This window comes from Nuphar pumila, chromosome 15, assembly GCF_984573655.1.
Source record: "Nuphar pumila chromosome 15, dmNupPumi1.hap1.1, whole genome shotgun sequence".
NCBI lineage: Eukaryota > Viridiplantae > Streptophyta > Magnoliopsida > Nymphaeales > Nymphaeaceae > Nuphar > Nuphar pumila.
Window position 1 is genome coordinate 11066536 of NC_143263.1, and position 20693 is coordinate 11087228.

A 20693-nucleotide genomic window follows, 5' to 3' on the forward strand; every position below is an offset into this window, starting at 1 on the left:
TCACTCCAAAATCTGGAGTCCTAACCCGTTTCAGCAGTCTCAGAAACTCCCTCACAAAATCGCTGGAGAGAGAGAGAGAGAGAATGGCAGATGCAGGTGAAGTTAATAAAGCAAATGGGAAGAGCAAGAAGAGGAGGCCTCGTTATCTTCCTCACAACGTAAGTAATAGTGTAGTTCCTCCTCCAACTCTTCTGTTTGAGGAAGAAACTGGGCTGGGGTTTGTTTTCTCTTTGTTGGGTATTCATAAATACTGTTTCTCTTTTGGTTGGTTGTTGATGCGTTCGAATCCTTGCGACTTCTGTTCCCTCGCTGATATAGAAACCGGTGAAGAAGAAGGGGCCGCACCCACTGCGCCCGGGCGTAGAGGGTTTCTTCCTCACATGTGATGGAGGTCGAGAGCGTCAAGCCGCCAGGGAAGCACTATGTCTTCTGGACAGGGTATGCCCGTAAACTCCGCTGCCTTGCTCTTTCCTAAGAGCGTTTGTTCTTTGATCGTGCTTAACTTTTTTGGCGTATAGACTCCTCCCAACTTGATTCTAAAGCATGGTGTGGTTGGATATACCTCAAAACCCGGAAAAAATGTCTTCTGTGCATGTTGGTTGTTTACTTAAATTCTCTCTCCCTCTCTCTCTCTCTCATGATTACATGCATTCAGAACGCCATGAATGTTAATTGCTTCATGCTATAACTATGCACATCAAGGCCTTCTCACTCATAAATTTAGCAAAAGAGATTGTTATCATGAAAAGATAGAATGACAAACAAATACGTTTCGGTACTCCCACACACAACCTCAATCAGTGTTGTTCTTACAACCTCTTCAGGACCATTTTGTTTGTATTAAATGAGGCAAAGTTGTATGCTTTTCCCTATTTCAAGATATTTTGTGGGAGCAGCGACTATGCGGCACTGGACAGTGTGATCTCGTCAAGGTAGAACATCTATTATGAGTAGGAGGGATCCAAGAAATCAAGTCCTTGACAACTTTGGAATTAGGCAAGGATGTCACGACAATGACACACCAGGCCACCTTACTAGCAGCAAACACGGTGTATGTGGGCGTTATATCGAAGAGCTATCTTTGCTGAGAATATCTTCAGACCTGGCATGACCTCCAACCATAGTGGTCCAAGAGCGCTCATATCCCTGCGGCACTTCTTGTAATGCTTGGTGATAGTATGCAGCCAATTCTTTGTCAGTGAGATGGAAGGAAAACTGTGGCGGAGGGCGACAAGGGTGCTCCACTACGAAATTAAGAGCAAATAATGTAAACGTAAACATTTATTTTTGAGGGGAAGGGCTCCCAATAATCACCATCAAATGTCTGCAGTTTTCGTCCAGGTAATTTAGCAGTTACTCAACATATGGGAGAAGAGTAGAACATGAGGATAAACTATGTGAAAACGAGTAAATTTAGTAAGTGTGTTTGGGTGACATGGTTTCATTTCCTCATGTTACTGGGTACACTATTTGGAATCAAGGTTTAAAAGGAATTGAGGTGGGCGCGAGGCAGTTGAGTTACTTAGAAGTGAGGCGTTAGCCTCAAGAATTTTTCTTCTGAAAGAAAGGTCAATCTGAACTATTAAAAAATTGTAATTGTTAGTTATTTCATTTCAAGATATCCAACTTTCAAGTTACACTAGTTCAAAATGTAATGACTTCTCTTAGAAACAATGAGTCAACCACAACAATGTTCTCTCTGTCTCATTCAACCAGAAATAAGATCTCTTGTTATGCTGTATGCCCTGAGGCCATGCATACACTTGCTTGAACGAGGCTTAAAGCCTTAAATATCATGCAAGTAATGTCCCTCTTACAGAGCAATGCAAATCGCTGGCACCTCTTGCCTTGAGGTTATACTTTTAGGTGTATTCAAGGGCTCAGCATAGCTTGGCATGTAGGCTTAAAGCCTTAAAATATCATGCAATAATCTGTCTTCCAGAGGCAATGCAAATCACTGGCACCTTGCCTTGAGGCTTGGTGCCTCTTGCTTCGAGGTTATACTTTTGGGTGTATTCAAGGATTCAGCATAGCCAATATATGCTGTCTGCAGTTAGAACACCAGTGACAGATGGCTAGTGTCAAGATAGGCATTTGAGATGCATGTTAAACGACAAGAAGCAAAGTGAGCATGTTATTACTTCATACAAAATGAATAAATACAATCAATCAAGCACATGTTCTTCATGTCAATGCTCCTAGCTTCATGAAATAATTGTATTAATGTCATCGGTGCCCCTTTTCTTGATTTTGTGAAGACTGTCAAGTTGTTAAAACTATCACAGGTTTTGTCTGGCATTAGCCATCTGAATATTTTGGACATGTTTTGTTACCCATCTTTGTCTTTGATATTTTGTCTGGTTAATTTAATTCTGCTTAATGGTGCATTGGCATTTTCTCTTCCAACTTTGAGGTCGTTTGCCTATATAACAGATAATTGCAAGTTTTTAATTTCTCATTAAATGACTGAGATATTCTTCTGTGCAGTTTTATGAAGAAATTCTCTTTGGAAAATGTTCAGATGGGAAGAGTGTTACCAACACCAGTAAACCTTTGAACAAAAAAATTCGTTTTAGTGATTCTGATTCATCAGGAAGTGATGAAGATGAAAAACCTCAGCCTCATGAAGAGAAAGCAGAACTGGAAAATTGTGGTGAGGATACTGATGAAAATCCAACTAAGAAGCAGCGGCTAGATGCTGATGGACAAAAGGCTGACACTACGGAATGTGACAAGACTGAAGAAAAGAGTACAGATGAACAGCATGAAGATGAATTTGAAGAATTATATGATAGAAACAAGGTGATCCCGATTCCTGAAACTGCAAAGTTCTTGTTGCTTAATGTTATACATGCAGTACACACATCAAGGTAGGAATATATGAATACAGTTCTACATAAGGCGACTGCATAAGGTAGTAAGGGATTGAAATAGATAGTGAAGATTTCTCTAATTATCTTGGGCAGTAAAGATCTACTTATCTCATATGAGTCCTTTAAGCCTTCTGGTTGCACACATACACATGCACACCCGCAAACACACACATGTCAAGGTAGGAAAATATGAACACAATGCCAGATTAGGGATCTATTAGAAGGGAAATACATAGTGAACATTCCCCCAATTATCTCAGGAAGCTAGGTCTACTCATGTTATATATATGTTTTAAGCCTCTCAATCCTTATAGCTACCAACTTAAGATTGAACTATGAGAGCTGCCACTTGCCGTATTTTAGTAAAATCCTATGGATAGTGCCTTGAGAAGAACCTTAGAAGGTTTAACTCCTCTGTGTTTGGAGTGGTTGAAGGCATGGAAAATATGGAACAAAAGTGAATGATTAGCTGCTTCATTGATCCACTCGAGTGATTAGGTGCCCAGCCATTTTGTATCTGCCAAGCCAACTAGATGGATGAAAGTCATGCAGCAGTGAAGTATCTGACCCTTCCCAGTGATTGCACATGCAACCCACATGTTTGAGACAAATCACATTTTCCCATTTGGGCTAATGCATTATATCTTCCATCACTGTCATTTATGCATTCATTTGTTTCTCAATTTCTTTTATCATTGACTATATCCATCCTTTTTCAAAGCCAACTGTTAGCCTTTGTCATTAACTTTCACGTTGTGGATAAGACTGTTGGAAAAGTTCATGCTTGTTTGTTGTTTTTCTTCCATGTGAATTGTAAATGTCTCCCTTTTGAGCCATGAAAAAATTGTGATTGGCTTGTGCATATATATAGTCCATGTGCTCTTTCTTTTTTGGTTGAATGCAATATTTTATGGTAGTGATGGTTCATTTTCTATAGACTTCATTCAGTGTGTCAAATAATTTAATGCAACACTACAATATGACTTTTTGTACATACACCTAGAAATCACATCATTGTCATAATCTGCATGCCAACTGCTCGCGTTGTTATGCATCATCTATTGTAGGATTGGAGTTAGGTTAACTTTGTAGGTCTTGGTCTAGGTTTGGAATCTTCTGGATTTTAATTTGGGTTGGATCATGGATCCCATGTAGGGGTATCCAATTGTGAAAGAGTCTACAATTGCTTAGGTTAATGATGGCCAAGTTATAGTTTGGTTTCTTGGTGTCCAATTAGGGTTTAGGGTAAGTGCATAAATATTTGTTGTAATGAAGATTGAAAATTAATGGATGAGCATTATTCTTAGGCTATAATAACTCATAACAGGAGGCCAGAGTTTGTAACCCATTCCTTCTCTCTCTCTCTCTCTCTCCTTCCCATAGCCACAAGCCCAATTTCTCTCATTGCCTCTCTTTGTCTACTTGCCTTGGATGTGCAACAAGGCACAATCTTGGGTCTGTAATACACTAGACTAGGCTGCCTTTTGAGTTTTGGGCATGAAGTTTGCGCATCTTGTAGCCAAGTTTTTCTAGTTGATTTCCTTAATCACACTATGTTAGTTTGATTTGTAACAATTGGTATCAGTGTGACATTTGTTAGACCTAAAAAATGATGTTGAAGGAGCTCAAGGCTGAGATGTACATGTTCAAGGGGCAACAACGTGAGGCACAGACCTTGTTGTAACAAATCTTTGTAACTGTCCAAAAGTTAGCGAGTCAGGTCTTGATGCCATCTCGACACTCGAGATCGCAGTGAAAATCTAACAAACTAAGAATTAACTGAGAAAAGTAAGAAATTCAACAAAATTACAGGAAATAACGAGAAATTGCTAGAAATTAATTGAAACTTGAAAGCAAAAAATAATTGAAATAACCGGAAATAAGTAATTCTGAATCTCAAACTCAACTATGCCTTATAAATTCTATACAACAACAAACAACAACAACTACGCCTTCATCCCAAAACAATTGGGGTCAGCGATATGAACCAAAAAAGAAATTCATTTTGGGTCTTCCACATGAATCCTTTTCCTCCAATCATTTCTATCCAACGCCATGTCCTCGGTGAGGTTCAAAGCATTCATATCCTTTCCTATCATCTCCATCCAAGTCTTCCTAGGCCTACCCCGACCTCTTTTAACTAATATATTTTCCCATTTCTCCAACCTTCTAACTGGAGCATCATTAGGCCTTCGCCGAATATGTCCAAACCACTGTAAACGATTCTCTCGCATCTTATTTTCAATGGGTGCAACACCTACCTTCTTACGTATCTCTTCGTTCCGAATCTTATCTTTTATTGTATTTCCACACATCTATCTAAGCATCCGCATCTCAGCTACATTCATTTTTTGAATATGATGTCTCTTGGCAGCCCAACATTCCGTACCATATAGTAAAGCGGGTCTAATAGTCGTCCTATAAAACTTTCCCTTCAACCGCAATGGCATTCTACGATCGCACAGCACTCCAGTAGCACTTTTCCATTTCATCCACCCAACCTTTATCCTATGATTTACATCTCCATCAATTTCTCCATACTTTTGAATGATGGATCCCAAATATTTGAAATAATCATTCACCGGTATATCTTGCTCACCAAGCTTCACTACACTCCCATCACTACTTCGTTGCTTACTAAACCGACATTCCATATATTCAGTCTTACTCTTACTCAACTTAAAACCTCTAGCTTCCAATGTCTGTCTCCATAATTCTAACTTAGCATTAACCCCAGCTCTAGACTCATCAATCAAAACAATATCATCAGCAAACAACATACACCACGGTACATTTTCTTGAATTGATCTCGTAAGCTCATCCATCACTATCGCAAATAGGAAAGGGCTTAAAGCAGATCCTTGATGTAACCCAACCGTTATCGGAAAATTGGTTGTCACCCCTCCACAAGTGCGGACATTGGTTACTACTCCTTCATACATATCTTTAATTATACTAATGTACTTGAGAGAAACACCTTTCTTCATCATTGTCCACCAGAGAACGTCCCTAGGTACTCTATCGTATGCCTTCTCTAAATCAATAAAAACCATATGCAAATCTTTGTTCCTCTCTCTATATCTTTCAATAAGTTGTCTAAGAAGATGTATAGCTTCCATAGTTGATCTTCCAGGCATAAAACCAAATTGATTCTCCGATATCATGACAACCTTCCTCAACCTAGACTCAATCACCCTCTCCCAAAGTTTCATAGTATGACTCATGAGTTTTATACCACGATAGTTTGTGCAATCTTGTATATCACCCTTATTCTTATATAAAGGCACCAAAGTACTCTTCCTCCACTCATTAGGCATCTTATTTGTTCGCCAAATCAAGTTAAAAAGATTTGTCAACCATTCTAAACCTTTCTCTCCCAAGCATTTCCAAGCCTCGATAGGTATACCATCTGGGCCAACTGCCCTTCTTGATTTCATTTTCTTCAAAGCCTCTGCAATTTCTTTCTTTTGAATCTTGCGCATGAAGTCACGATTTATCTCATGAAAAGGAATGGAGAAGTCTCCAAGATCTTGAGCATGACTATCATTAAATAGCTTATCAAAATAATCTTTCCATCTCTCCTTAATCTCCTCATCTTTGACTAAAACCCTTTGCGTTTCATCTTTGATACATCTAACCATACCCAAATCCTTCGATTTCCTATCTCTCATCTTTGCAAGCCTATAAATATCCTTCTCGCCTTCTTTGGTATCCAACTTGTCATAAACCTCCTTATATACCTTAGCCCTCGCGTTTCGAACAACTTTTTTAGCTTCCTTCTTTGCTATCATATACTTCTCCAAATTCTCATTATCACGACTCTTACTTAGATTTCTATAACACTCTCTTTTAACCTTAATAGCTAATTTGACATCCTCGTTCCACCATGATGTATCCTTACCTAGTGGTGCACCGCCTTTAGACTCACCCAATACCTCCTTAGCTACTTTTCTCATACCACCCGCTATCTTATTCCACATTGATTCTGAATCCTCCTCGAGACACCAATCAACTTCCTTAACTACCTGCTCTACAAACATTCATTGTTTAGCTCCTTTCAGTGCCCACCACTTAATTCTAGGATCTATCCTATGTCTATCCCTTTTGCGGCATTGTCTAATTCTAAGATCTAAAATTAAGACTCTATGTTGTGTAGCTACACTTTCTCCTGGTATAACCTTACAATCGATGCAACAACCCCTATCTCTCTTTCTAAGTAGGAAAAAATCTATCTGACTCGTATTAACCCCACTTTTAAATGTTACTAGGTGAGACTCCCTCTTCCTAAACCAAGTGTTTGCTAAGATCATATCATAGGACAAACAAAAATCTAAAATCCTTTCTCCTATACCATAGCCTCCATGGATATTCTCAAATCCATCCCTACTAATGCCTACATGTCCATTAAGGTCACCGCCGATGAAAAGCTTTTCTCCATAAGATGTCTCTTGTACTACTCCATCTAAATCTTCCCAAAATTGATGCTTAATGGAATCATCTAAACCTACTTGAGGTGCATAAACACTAATAATATTAATAATATCCGTACCTAATACTAATTTAATAAGTAAAATTCTATCACCCTTCCTACGGACCTCAACTACATTATCTATAAACTGACGACTCATAACAATCCCTACTCCATTCCTATTCCTATTTATTCCTTTATACCAAATCTTATATCCCCAAGGTTCTATCACTTTAGCTTTCTCACCTACCCATTTGGTCTCTTGCAGACATAAAATATCAATCTTTCTCCTACACATAACATCTACTAACTCTACCAACTTACCAGTTAAAGACCCTATGTTCCAAGTGGCTAACCTAATTTTATGGTCTTGGACTAACTTCTTTACCCCCACCCGTCCAACAAAGTGAGGGAATCCTTGCCTATTTGACACCACACCCGGGCGCCGGTGTGACGCGTCGCTTCTGGGCGACGACCTAGCAACCCTTGCACATTTATCACTGCCTCCGGGCCTAGAGAGTACAGCGCGTCGCTCAGTAGGGAACGCCCCAACGAAATTCTCATATTGGTTCATTTTCATAGGATATGACAGTTTTTATGCTGGCTGTCACAGGCCTACCGCAACCCTCCTCCTTTATCCGGGCTTGGGACCGGCAGTGTATAACTACACAGGCGGAGTTGCCTTATAAATTCTATCTACCTCATTAATATATAGACGAGGGATTGCAATCTTTATGATTTGGAATCCCTATCTTGATAAACACCTAACCAGGAAAGCATCCTAATTCTTCTAAACTGCTAAAATGGGATACAAATAATTTACATAGATCCAATATCCATTTTAAATGATCCAAAATATGAAATATCCAAACTAAAAACAAATAGACCGAAAATGATCCAATGGAACCAGATTGCTTGGTTTCGCTCTTGTATCATTCTCCCCAGGTTGGAGAAGGCTCACTCTTGAGTTGGGTCCTGCTTTTGCTTCTTTTAATGATGCTCCAATTGTAGGAAATAAAAACGCGTTGCAATTTTTGAAAGACGTAAATTTACTAACACTAATGTGATCTAATTTGAATTAGATCCAAGCAATTGTAGAATGACGATCCAATCTTTTGGTAATTGGTGCAATATGGAAACAAATGGGTCAAACTATGAAGTTCCAGCTTAAGATGCACTTGTATCCAATTAAAATTAATAAGTTCCAAGTTAGTCTTAATTGGATCAAAATGGATTATGGTAGGTCTAGGGTCGGGTGGGAAAGATAACATTTGGATTTGGGTTGGGTTTAAGGTCAATTGGGTTTGGATTATTCAAGAGGGTTTAAAGGGTCCTACGTCTTAAATGAGCCAGTTTAACATTCAAAATAAGGTGGGCAGTATTGGAACTAGATTGGAACCAAGTTTGACACTTCAAACTGGTTTGATTGGCTAGGTTCAAAGGGAAAATGGCAAAAAGGGGTTCACTAAACCCTATGTCACACGGACTCGGCTAGGGGGTCGACGCACCCGCGTCGACACGCCCCGACACGGGTGTGGCTTTGGACACGGTCAACGAAGAGTCGGACTCGGTCAACGCATCAGGGCCAAGTCCGTCCACGTTTTGGACTCGGTCAATGTTGACCGAGTCTATATTCATCCATTTTTTAGGGCAAAAAACTAAAAAAATTGATTATATATATATATATATAACTGTGCTATGTGCACAGTCACAGACTGTGCTGTGTGCACAGTCACAGACTGTGCACTTTTTTAAAAATATATATAAATATATATAGCCGAGTCCCCGTGTCCAAATTTTTTGAAATTGCGCCGCTTCCGTGTTGCACCCGCACCCATGTGACATAGACTAAACCGGTTCTGTACTCATGGTGGGTGGATGGTCTCTCCCTCACGATGAAAGAAGAAAGAGGGGAAGGGTGGTTAGGGTTTGCCTCCAACCCACTGCCCTCCTCTAGCTTCATTGGAACCCAACCAACAAGACCGTCGGTCAGGCATGGTCTGCAATGGCTCCTTCAACGGATTCCTGTTGGCGCTGGGTGGTCTTTCGGTGGGAAAAACTGAAGATGAAGAGGAACGTGGAGATGGGGAATAAAGGGATTTCAGTGTTTGTGGAGGGTGTAATGAAATACAAGTGCCAAAAACAATGTCACAAAGTGACTACAAGGAGGCACAAATGCATAAGCAAGATGTCACTAATGGACCAAATACAATGTGCCACAAAGGGCAAACACCAAACACGCACAAAGTGAGAACAGAGAACTTACAATATAAGTCACAATGTATTGTAATATGCTTGAAAAAGCATTGATAATGAAAGGCGGGGGCTCACCCCTTTTTATACAAATAATGGGACCATAGAGTCATTGGGAGACCCCCAACGGTCACATTTGTGACCATTGGGGGTTTTAAATGTGACCATTGGGGGTATCCCAACAGCTCTAATCTGGGCCCCTTACAATGATTAACTAAAAAGTATAATAAAAAAATAAGAAAAATAAAAAAGAAACTAAAAAATAATCCTAATGCACATGCATATTTCACAGTGAAGAAAAAGACTAAATTTCCCCTAGTGGGCATTACAAAAGACAAAAGATAAATATATATATATATATATATATATATATATATATATATATATATATTAACAGAGGGCTCCGTTGGCCCTAAATGGCCAGCAAGGGGATGCAAATGGGTTCCTAAACAGTGGCCATTTCACTCGGCTGGATTTGGCCATGGGTGGTGGTGTATGGTGAACAGTTGATTAGGGCACTCAATAGGTGGTTCAGGTGACTGAGAATGGCCACCAAGAAGGGAGTTCTCTTGTCGATAGAAAAAAACAACCATAGTCAGTGCATCAAAGGCTCCTCTCATTGTTGGTGGCCCACTAACAGGTTTCTGTTCAGATTTCAGCAACTGATGCGTTCTATTCCTGCCAGATAATGGGTGTGTTTGAAGGGGCACTTAATGGTTGACAAAATTCAAAACGTGCCCGCCGTTCACCATGGTTGATTGTGCTTATGGCTTGGGGTTGCTGATGGCCGTTTCAACTTGTGCAAAAGGAAGTGAATGCTGTTGTGTAGAAATAGGGCTGGTGGTGTTAAGAGAGGCCACATGTAGCCATCCAACCGCTTTTCTGATATTGCCCCAACCAAATTCATCTGGTGGCTGTCCAATGATAGCTAGCTCGAAGTTGGTTGTGTTGGCGTTGCTCCCCGAGTTGCACTCACATAATTACCTGTCGCATTGAATTTGCTCCAACTTCACGAGGTCTACCTGCCCTATGTGGATTAGCAACTCTTCTAATTGATTAAACTTCGTGCTGAAAAACTCAGCCAGGCTCAAGTTCTCTTCATTCATATTTTGAATTTCTTGTTTCACATCATGCATAATAGTCTTTAAACTTTCAGCTTGCACGATCATCATCTCCTCAGGATTACCCTGTGAATCACGTGACATCGCAAGGATCGAGGGTTGAAATTGAGCTTTGATACAAAATCTAATGTAATGAACAAAAGGATCGCTCCAAATCCGGTTCCAATTTAGTTCTAGTGCAACCCATTTTATTTTGGATCCTAAACTGATCCATTTAAGACCTAAATTCCTTTTAAACTCTCTTGAATCGATTCAAACTTAGTTAACCTTAAACCCAACTCAAATCCAAATGTTATCTTTCCCATTTGACCTTGGACCTACCATAGCCCATTTGAATTCAATTAAACCTAACTTGTTTTAATTCGATCCAAGCGCATCCCAAGCTGGATCTTCCTAGTTTGGCCCATGTCTCGTATAAAGACCCATTTGTTTCTATATTGCACCAATTACTAGAAAATCATATCATCACTGTGCAATGGCTTGGATCTACTTTGGATTGAATCTCATCAATGTTAGCGGATCTATGCCTTCAAAAAATTGCAACGCGTTTTATTTCTTATAGTTAGAGCCTATGTCACAAGGATTCGGCTAACCAAGTGCCGCACCCGCGTCGACGCGACACGACGCGGGTGCGGCACCTTGTGCGGTCAACCCGACCCTATGTAAAAAAAAATGAAAATCACGACATTGAGGCTCGCCTGAAGAAGAAGAAGAAGAAGAAGAAGAAGAAGAAGAAGAAGAAGAAGGAGAAGAAGAAGAAGAAGAAGAAGAAGAAAGAAGACCGAGAAAATAGAGAGGCGAGAGGGAGCTCACCTGAAAGGGGGCCGGAGACCGACGTCGGGTGACTCGCCGGACGTGGGGCTTGCCGGCGTCAGGTGGTTGGAAAACGAACTGGAACCTGCGGCGGGGGAGAAGGCGAGCGAGGAGAGAGAGCGAGCAACGTGAGGAGGGGGAAGTAAATCAGGTTATGCTGCGTGGCCATTCGATTTGCATTTTAAAAAGCTAAAAAGTCAACAAACCACGTGGCATTCATCCAAAATGCAAACAGACAGCCACGATGTGTGCATGAGCAAAAGCGCTCATGTTCAGTATGACTTGATCTGCTTCCGCGTGGGGGAGGGTTTCTCGAATGAGAAACCCTACCTGCATGCTTTAAATAAGCACGGGTTTGGATCCGAATCCGACTTGGGTCCGATTTTTTTTTTGCCGCACCCTCGCACAAATGTTTTTTTAAAGTGCCGCATCCCCGCACCCGCACCTACACCCATGTGACATAGGTTAGAGCGTAACTAGAAGTGAAAGCGAGACCCGACTTGAGGGAGACTCTTCTCCAACCTAGGGAGAATGTTAGAGGAGTGAAGCCAAGCAATCTGGGCCTATTGAGTCATTTTCAATCAATTTGTTTTTAGTTTGAGTATCATATTTGGATCAATTGTAATGAATATTGGATCTATGTGAACGATCCATATCTCATTTTAGCAGTTTAGAAGAATTATGATGCTTTCCTAGATAGGTGCTTATCAATATGGAGGTTCCATATCATGAAAATTATAATCCCTCATCTATATATTAATGAGGTTGGTAGAATTTAGAAGTTAGAGTTGAGTTTGAGATTCAAAATTCGCTTTTTTTCAGTTTTTCCAATTATTTTATGCTTTTAGTTAATTTCTAGCAATTTCTCATTATTTCTTGCAATTTCCTTGAATTTCCTATTTTCTCAATTAATTCTTAGTTTGCTAGATTTTCATTGCGATCTCTGGTGTCGAGATTGCATCAATTTTTTGATTATTTGGACATTGAAAACCCTAGTTTTATTTTCTCATTGTTTGTTATTTTCTTTATTTACTAAACTTTCAATTCTTAATTTAATTTTCAGTTTATTCCTAGTTTATCTTTGTTTTGGTATCGAATCCGGCTGGGTTCAGGAGCGATCCTCCTGTTCACTACATTATTTTAGTATCAGAGCTTAGTTTCAATAAAGGTTGTAATAAGCGTATCATAACCCGTATTGATCAAGATCAAAATAAGTTACGTATCGTATTGTATCATATTGTAAAAAATGCATTTTCACTAAAAAATTCTTTAAAAATCTAGAAAAATCCAAAACATCATAAAATACAAAAAAATATATGTATATAATAAGATTAACTAAACATAGATATTGTCATTAGAGATTCATGATTCAACTAAACATAGATGTCTCTCAGTCATGTCACAATCAGCTAAATATAGATTTCATTACACAAGTTTTGTAACAAAAGATATAAAACAACATTAATCATCTTCACTATCAAACATCCTACGTTTTGCATAAGAGTTGAGATCTTATTGTGGACCTTGTGGCTCTTTATTTGGTTGTGCAGGTGCAACCACTGCCTGGGCATGTGCCAATGCTTGTGTCACTCACTCCCTTAATGTAATATTCATATTTCTAATTTCTTTTATATTAGTACATATCTCAACTTGTACCTTATATGGACATCTTGGTTTGTTTCTACTAATCACCGCAATATGCTCTTTCATGCGGTGCAAGCCTTCACAAATTAGTAAATGACAAAATCTATATCTTAAAGACACATGCCCTCTATGGCCTCAAGAATCTCACAATATTATCACATTGGCTCATCAACACATGGGGGACGTCTAGCCATGAGTAAATCTAATAATCACAAATACAATTAGTCAAGACAAAATAACACTATTCAAAAGCCAAAAGGTCTTCATAACTCATTACAAAAGTTAAAGTTACAATTTTTTAGTTAAAAAATATCATGCTAAGAAGAAAGACATACAAGCTAGGGTTCAGTTCTTCAGTATCGACTTTTAACTCAATGACTATTTTTGTTTATTACATCATTTAATAGCCTACGATAATGGTGATGATGAATCATCTTCATCTTATGAATCATGGACTACCTTTGACAATTTCTTTTCGGTAATTGCTGCATGTTATCATTTTTTTATCTAGCATCTTTTTTAAGACTAGTAAAAAGCTTAACACGAATATCAGTAGGAATGCGATGGGTACATAATTTCATGGTGGTGTTGCTATGCCCTACAACATAACATTTAAATCTCTACAATCTTTCGTACATTACAAAACTACAAATGTTACACTTAACTACTTTTAATGGAAATCCTCAGTCAACCGGTGTACAATATTTCATTATAGGATCTTTTGGGAGGCATCCTTCAAGACCTTTACCCTCCATCGACCTCTTAAGGCACAAATTACTAAATCTAATCACCACGCAGGTGTAAAACAATGCCTAATAACACACTCAGGGACAAATTTTGAGTTTTAAGAGCATAAAAATGTGATTAAGGGTAAAATTGAAGAAATATTTTCTAAAAACATCGAAAAAGAAAGTGGCTTACCCTCCTCAAACTTCAATCATACAAAAATGAAACAAAGAATGAAGATTTTTTACCTGATTTCACTTCCTTGAAAAATGGGTGAAAAATGCACTCTTACCCGAGAAAACTGCAAAATTCCTCTTGCATAAGAATTGAGCCCCATCAAGTCTCCTAGGGTGTGTGCGTTCCTCTCTAATGTCCTCTACACAAATGGGAAAATCGACCCTAGGGAGGTCTTTAAAACCCAAAACCCAAAAAGTGCCTTTTGGGTATTTTAAAATCTTGCCAAGGGTGTATCGTACGATACGTCTGATATATATATATATATATATATATATATATATATATATATATATATATATATATATATATATATGATACACACTCATATCACTATACAAGTGTGTATCGTATTGAATACCTTGATAAAATGATATGTATCGTACGATACAATATGATACAACTCGGGGTGTCGATGGGTCGGGTTTACCCAGACCCGACACAGTCCAAACCCTATAGGGTCCGGGTATGGTGACAAATAAGAAGACTCGATTAAGACCCGGGTCCGGACTCGAAGGTCCGATTAATACATGGACCCAGGTATAGTTTGTGAAATTTTATACCGAACCCGGGCCCAACTTGAGTTTCGATTAAGACCCGCAATTTTTCAATGTAAAAATGATAACAAATATTATTTTACTGGGTATGGTCCAGGTCTGGTTCATGTAGTTGTTATCGTGTCCGGGTATGGTCCAGATCTGGTTCATGTAGTTCTTATTGTGTTCGGGTATGGTTTCTCTTATAGTAGACCCGATTAGACTCGGGTTTGGACCCAATACCATACCTGAAATTCTGGTCCAAGTCTGGTTCCACTTGGGTCCGAACCAAACCTGATCCGTTGACACCGCAACTTACATCATTGGTATCAACCCTCGACCCCCGCAATGTCACATGATTCATAGGGTCCTGAGGAGATGATGATCATGCAAGTTGAAATTTTAAAGATTGTTATGCACGACGTGAAACAAGAAATTCAGAATATGAATGAAGAGAACTTGATCCTGACCGAGTTTTTCAACATGAAGTTTAATCAATTAAAAGAGTTGTAAATCCCGATAGGGTGTGTAGAGTCACCGCGATCTTGGGTGTCCAGATTGCATCAGGTCTCCATCATGGCAGAGTCACGCTACTTGTTCGATGAAAAATTTCTCTAGTTTGGAGATTGTGAACCCTCGTTCCATGCTCAAACAGACTATTCTGGGAGAATTTTGCTGCCGTTGCAAAAAAAATACTGAGCTTTATCAATCCATCCAGATGGTCCTCCGTAGGAATTCCCATATGCAGTTATTGGCCAAGAGAGCATTGCTGTGCATGTAGCAAAGTCAATTGCAGAAAGATGAGTCCTCGTGTCGAAATAGATCAAGAGGTTGATTGGCAACAACAAATCATGCTTGCTGCCATGGACGAACAATAGTAATGACCTTGCTTGCTCCATTGGTATTACACTAGCCGACCCAAGTTGATCAACCCTTGGTCGATTAGGATGGTGGTGAGCAAGCATCCTTGGTCGGGTGACCAGCCAGCTTGGATGTAATAGGTGTGCCTAAGACGTTCAGTGCTTCCTCAATGCAAGCTCGGTTGTGATGGACATCACTAAACCCTAGTCTATGTTGTTGAAATGGGTTTTGGAACTATACATTTTTCAAGTCAAATTATAGGGGCTTCATGTTTGAGAAGCTATGTCACCTGAGTACGGGTACATACCACAGAGGGAACATGGCAAGTTTGAAAAATGTGGGTACAGGGACACGACTATGTGTGTGTGTGTGTAGGGTCCCGAGATTTATCACCAAACCTGTAATATCGAGAGAAATAGCGGATATCAATATTTGTGACTATGGTTTTGAGTTGGTGTATAAATATGTATTCTGGTGAGAATTAAAAACTAATGAATGAGACTTATTCTTAAGTTGGAATAGTCCAGAGCAAGGGGCTAGGCCTTCCTCAAAGTAACCAATCCCTTACCCCCCCCCCCCCCCCTCTCTCTCTATATATATATATATACACATACATACTCTTGTCTTGGATGTGGCAAAATCTGGTTGGGTGTGGTTTGCGTGGCATGAAACTTTTGCAGCTTTGAGGCCAAGTCTTTCTGGCTGATCTCCTTGCGTCTTGATGAAGCTGAGTTAATTCAGTTTATAATAGTTGTCTTTATGTTTGTGTTTGTCTTGGCATGCTGTCCTAATATCGATGAGACAAGTGCAGCTATAGAATGGGATAACTTTTATGGTTCATGGTTTGCTTGCTTGAGCTATTCATGTATTTCTGTTTATGGCTTGACATCTTTGGTTAATCACCTCAAGCCAGTTCAAGTAAACTGTGATTATTCTATATGCCATGCAATTGTAGTCACGTTCCAGAAAGCTTATTTATGTTACAGTATTTGCTCTATCGATGCTCTATCATGTTGTCTTTCTTTAGTTTTCTTTCCTTTTCTTTTCCTTTTTTTTTGTGTTCTACATGTTTTTGTGGTTTATAAGCTAACAATATCCTTTTTCTATGCTAATTAGAGACGTTTTGCAAGTCTCGATTCAGGCTGTAACGGTGTTATCTTCATTCGAATGAATAAAGCTTCTGGGGATCCTGGTCCAGCTAAGATTGTGGAACATTTGATGACAACAGCTGCTTCTACAAGGAAACACATGTCTAGGTTACTTGAAACCTAATTCTTCTTGCGCTTTGCCTGTCTTCATAATGATAATTTACATGTCTCTTACCTAGAGATACCGGAAGCGCCTAGGCATATGGGGAAGCGTGCTTCCCCGAAGCGCGAAACGTCGCGCTTCAGAAGCGCGCTTCCCCCACGCTTCTCCCTTTTTTTCATTTATTTTTTATTTTTTCCCTCTTTTTTCGCTTCCTAGGTCACTTCCGGTTCGCTTCCTAGGTCGCTTCCGAGATGGTTCGTGATTCGTTTCTAAGTTGTCCCACGCTTCCCACTTCCTAAAATTTTGAAAGTGCCTCGCTTCCCGCTCCCGCTTCCTCGACTGGCAACCATGCTCTGACCACAGCTAATGTTTTGTGTAGGTTCATCTTGAGATTATTACCAGCCGAAATGACATGCTATGCATCTGAGGAAGAAATATCCAAGGCAATTAAACCACTTGTTGCCCAATACTTTCCAGCTGAAGGTCCATCAGAGAAGGTATACCAAAAATCTATTCTATTGATCATTTCATATTTAAAATATTTTCATGAGGAAATAACTCTGTTTACTCCTAATATTGTACTACTAATCATATCATTGGACTTCTAAAGCTTTTGATAGGAGCAGGCATTGCTTCTAGGTTTCAAGTAACAGTTGACTGTTGATATCTCAAAGTTTATAGTACCATACATGCCCTTGTTTTTGTAATGCTTGCGAGCCAGACTTATTTGGAAACTTCACGAACATTCTTCCCTGTTTAAGGGTTATGACAACAGAACCTTTCCAATCTTGTTATTCAAGTGTTAACAAATCAGGGCTGTTCCTAACTTCTACTGGAAATAAAAAGGTTTTGTAGCCGATAGAAGAATTTGGTGTCTCTTTGCTGGGTTAAGTACTATATTTCAGATGACCATTTTACACAGCTATGTTCCTACTGACTAATTTTCATATAGAAGTTTTGTTTGCATTAATATTTGCTACTCGAACCCGCAAGGTCTTTCTCATTGAACTTATTTAGATCTGTGCTTTTGTGAGCCCCTCTCTTCCAATCAAGTTATGGAGGAAGTTGCTATTATATTTCATTCCCATTCTGTCCTTGATTTATTAATTGCTAATAAGCGATGATATATCTGGTGCTTGCTGGAAGCCTTCCTAAATTTCTCTCCCATGTTTTCATAGTTTGCAGTATTATATGATGCCCGTTCAAATACTGGAATTGAACGGTCCAAAATCATAGATGCAGTTGCAAAGTCTGTCCCCCAGCCATATAAAGTGGATCTCAATAATCCAGATAAGTCCATTGTGGTGCAGATTGTCAAGGTAAGTGTAATTGTGCACCATCTTTTTAATTATGGTGCTTACCCTTGAAAATATCTTTATGAATTTTTACTGGAAATTATATGATGCATGAAAAATGTCAAACCTCTAGAAATGCACAGAGAATATGCTATGTATTTATTTATTTTTTAACTGCTGGGAGTAGCATTCCCATTCAATTTGTTCTCACCATTTCCCATGTTTACTTTGTTTGTTACTCAGATTCACACCTTCCTGCACTCCTAAATCTTTTCATGCATGCTTTACTGTGATATGTGAATGCAACTGATAGCACCATTTCTTAAAACTACTTTTGATGTTACTAAAAGTTAATTTTTTCTGTGGGAAGTACCTAAAAGTGGTTTTATCCATAAGTTAATTTTTTCTTGTCTGCAGCAGCTTCCCGTGGAATTGCTGACCATTTTACATCTAACATTAATCTTTCTTAGTTCCCATGCTTGAAACAACATGAGATATCAGTAAAACATTGCATGAGAAAAAATAGGGATGGCTGCTCTGTATTCCATGATTTGTAGCTACACATGTTAAAGATGAGTTTCCATAAAAAAGGTGTAGTTCTTGTTTTTTATTATTTATTCTATTATTTACTTTTCTTGCCGCATTTTTTTTGTAAATTATTAAAAGGTTTTAGCTTTTACTTCCCCTTCATCAATTTGGGTTAAGTCATTAAGTGACTGAGTCTATCAATTGTTAAAAACCTTCTTTTTTGAGAGTCTGTTGGCATAGCCTATTTGTCTGCTAGAATGAAATGGTTTTTTAATTGTACAGCCATTCTTTTAAACGTGAGATGCAGCTTGGGTTAGGAACGTACCAAAGTTGGACTTGCACCGAATTTTCAAATGACCTTCTCTCAATAGCTTGGATTGAGTCTTTGTTAATTAGGGAGGGGTAAATCACAAAGCATAAGTAGATTAAAAAGAAGTGAGAAGTGCAACGCCCTGCCACTGGGTTATATGCAATTGTTGAATACATTAGACCATTGTAGTGCCCTTATTTTCCTTTCATTTGTTTAAATGTTGGAAGTTTGATGTTTTGTGATTTGTGAGTTTAGAACTCCCTATTACCATTCTTCTGAATCAGTTTTAAAATCTATTGGTCTTTACAGACGGTTTGCTTAGTTGGCGTGGTCCAAAGGTACAAGGAGCTATCCAAGTACAATCTGAGGCAGCTGACATCCCCCAAGCCCAAACTTTGACAGTCTCATACATGAAGCAATAAGAGAAGCTTTTCTGCACATTTTACCTTTTTCCTTGTTATATAACCATGTATTTGTTTAACATTAGTACAACTGGTAGCTTCAATGAAGTCCAAAGGCTTGGAAATATTTCCAAGTTTTCTGTCCCTGAAAAAACGGTGTTAGCATAATTTTCTACCTTGAATCATACGGTGGTCTTGCGCGTGCACACACACACAGTTTTATATATATATATATATATATATATATATATATATATATATATATATATATAGAGAGAGAGAGAGAGAGAGAGAGAGACCTACCAATTTTTGGTGGCTTGCTTATCATGTGCTCTCACTTTTTGTGTAAGCTAAGGGTGTGATTAACTTCCTTTCCAGGCAAGACAGTCCTGTCCAGGACACACTGTCCAATTTGTCCTGGGCAGGTTTATTTTATTTTATAAAACTGTGCACCGTCCTTGTCCCCAGCGTTCCTGCACAGAGCGGGGTTGGTCACCGGTACAAAAAAAACAGCATGCTGTGCGTCTTGTGGATGTGCGGAACATCGTGAGTGTGTGCCCGCTGCTTGATAGCAGGCATATGACTCGTGTCCCGTGTGACATGAGGGATGTACAATCAAACATGCCCTAGGGTTATAAATCATGTGTTGAACCAATTATCCTTGTTAATATTTGTTTTGGTTGCAAACGCATCTCCAGAAAGCTTCAAAATTCAACACAAAGGCCTGGGAGGGATGTAGGAATCTAAGAACATGGGTGAAGTTCTTCTCTGGCGCTGAACTGTGCTGGAAAAAGTGCTAGGCTGGACCACTAGAATCCCAGGCGGTGGTTGATTGTTCCGACACCTAAAACGTGGCATCCCGTGTGTCCAGCAGGAAACCTTTTTGGTGTCCTGCAGTGTACCACCCCTGCCACTGTAGCTGCAGTGACTGGAACAATTGAGACAAAAACTAAAAAAACAAAAAGAAAAAGGAGTGGAACAACTAAGACAATCTCAACTTGTCTAGGATGATTTTGTGCCCGTCCAGCAAGGTCTAGATAGGACTTGTTCCACACAGTTTTGTTTTCCCAATGACATGCCCTTCCTAAGGACACCTGTGGAAGTGATGCGGACCCATTTGGAGCAAGATCTACCAAGCCGCCCTAGATCCAGCTGGCTCAGGTGGGGCGCACTTGAGGAGGCTGGGGAGGTGTGGACATGCCCATTTTGGGTATTATGAAAAAGTCGGGTTAAAGCTCGGCTTGGGAGTTGGTTACAATAGCCTAGAAGGTTGTACCTGGGCTTGGGAGGTATTTACTTAGAATAAGATTAAGCTTGGGAGTTGGTGAAGGGTTTGGGAGCATGGTCTTTACTTAGTATAGGTGCTCCCCAAGGGGTTT

At 39.4% G+C, this 20693-nt stretch overlaps 1 protein-coding gene across 1 annotated transcript; it reads left to right on the forward strand.

Moving 5' to 3' along the window:
- The first annotated feature begins 54 nt into the window (after positions 1-54).
- LOC149814474 (uncharacterized) lies at positions 55-19470 on the forward strand. The gene is made up of 7 exons (XM_089989006.1): positions 55-158; positions 319-438; positions 2488-2802; positions 16646-16785; positions 17160-17277; positions 17959-18099; positions 19223-19470. Exons 1-7 carry the CDS (start codon positions 84-86, stop codon positions 19310-19312), a joined length of 999 nt encoding a protein of 332 aa, XP_089845132.1. The 5' UTR covers positions 55-83; the 3' UTR covers positions 19313-19470.
- The last annotated feature ends 1223 nt before the right edge of the window (positions 19471-20693 follow it).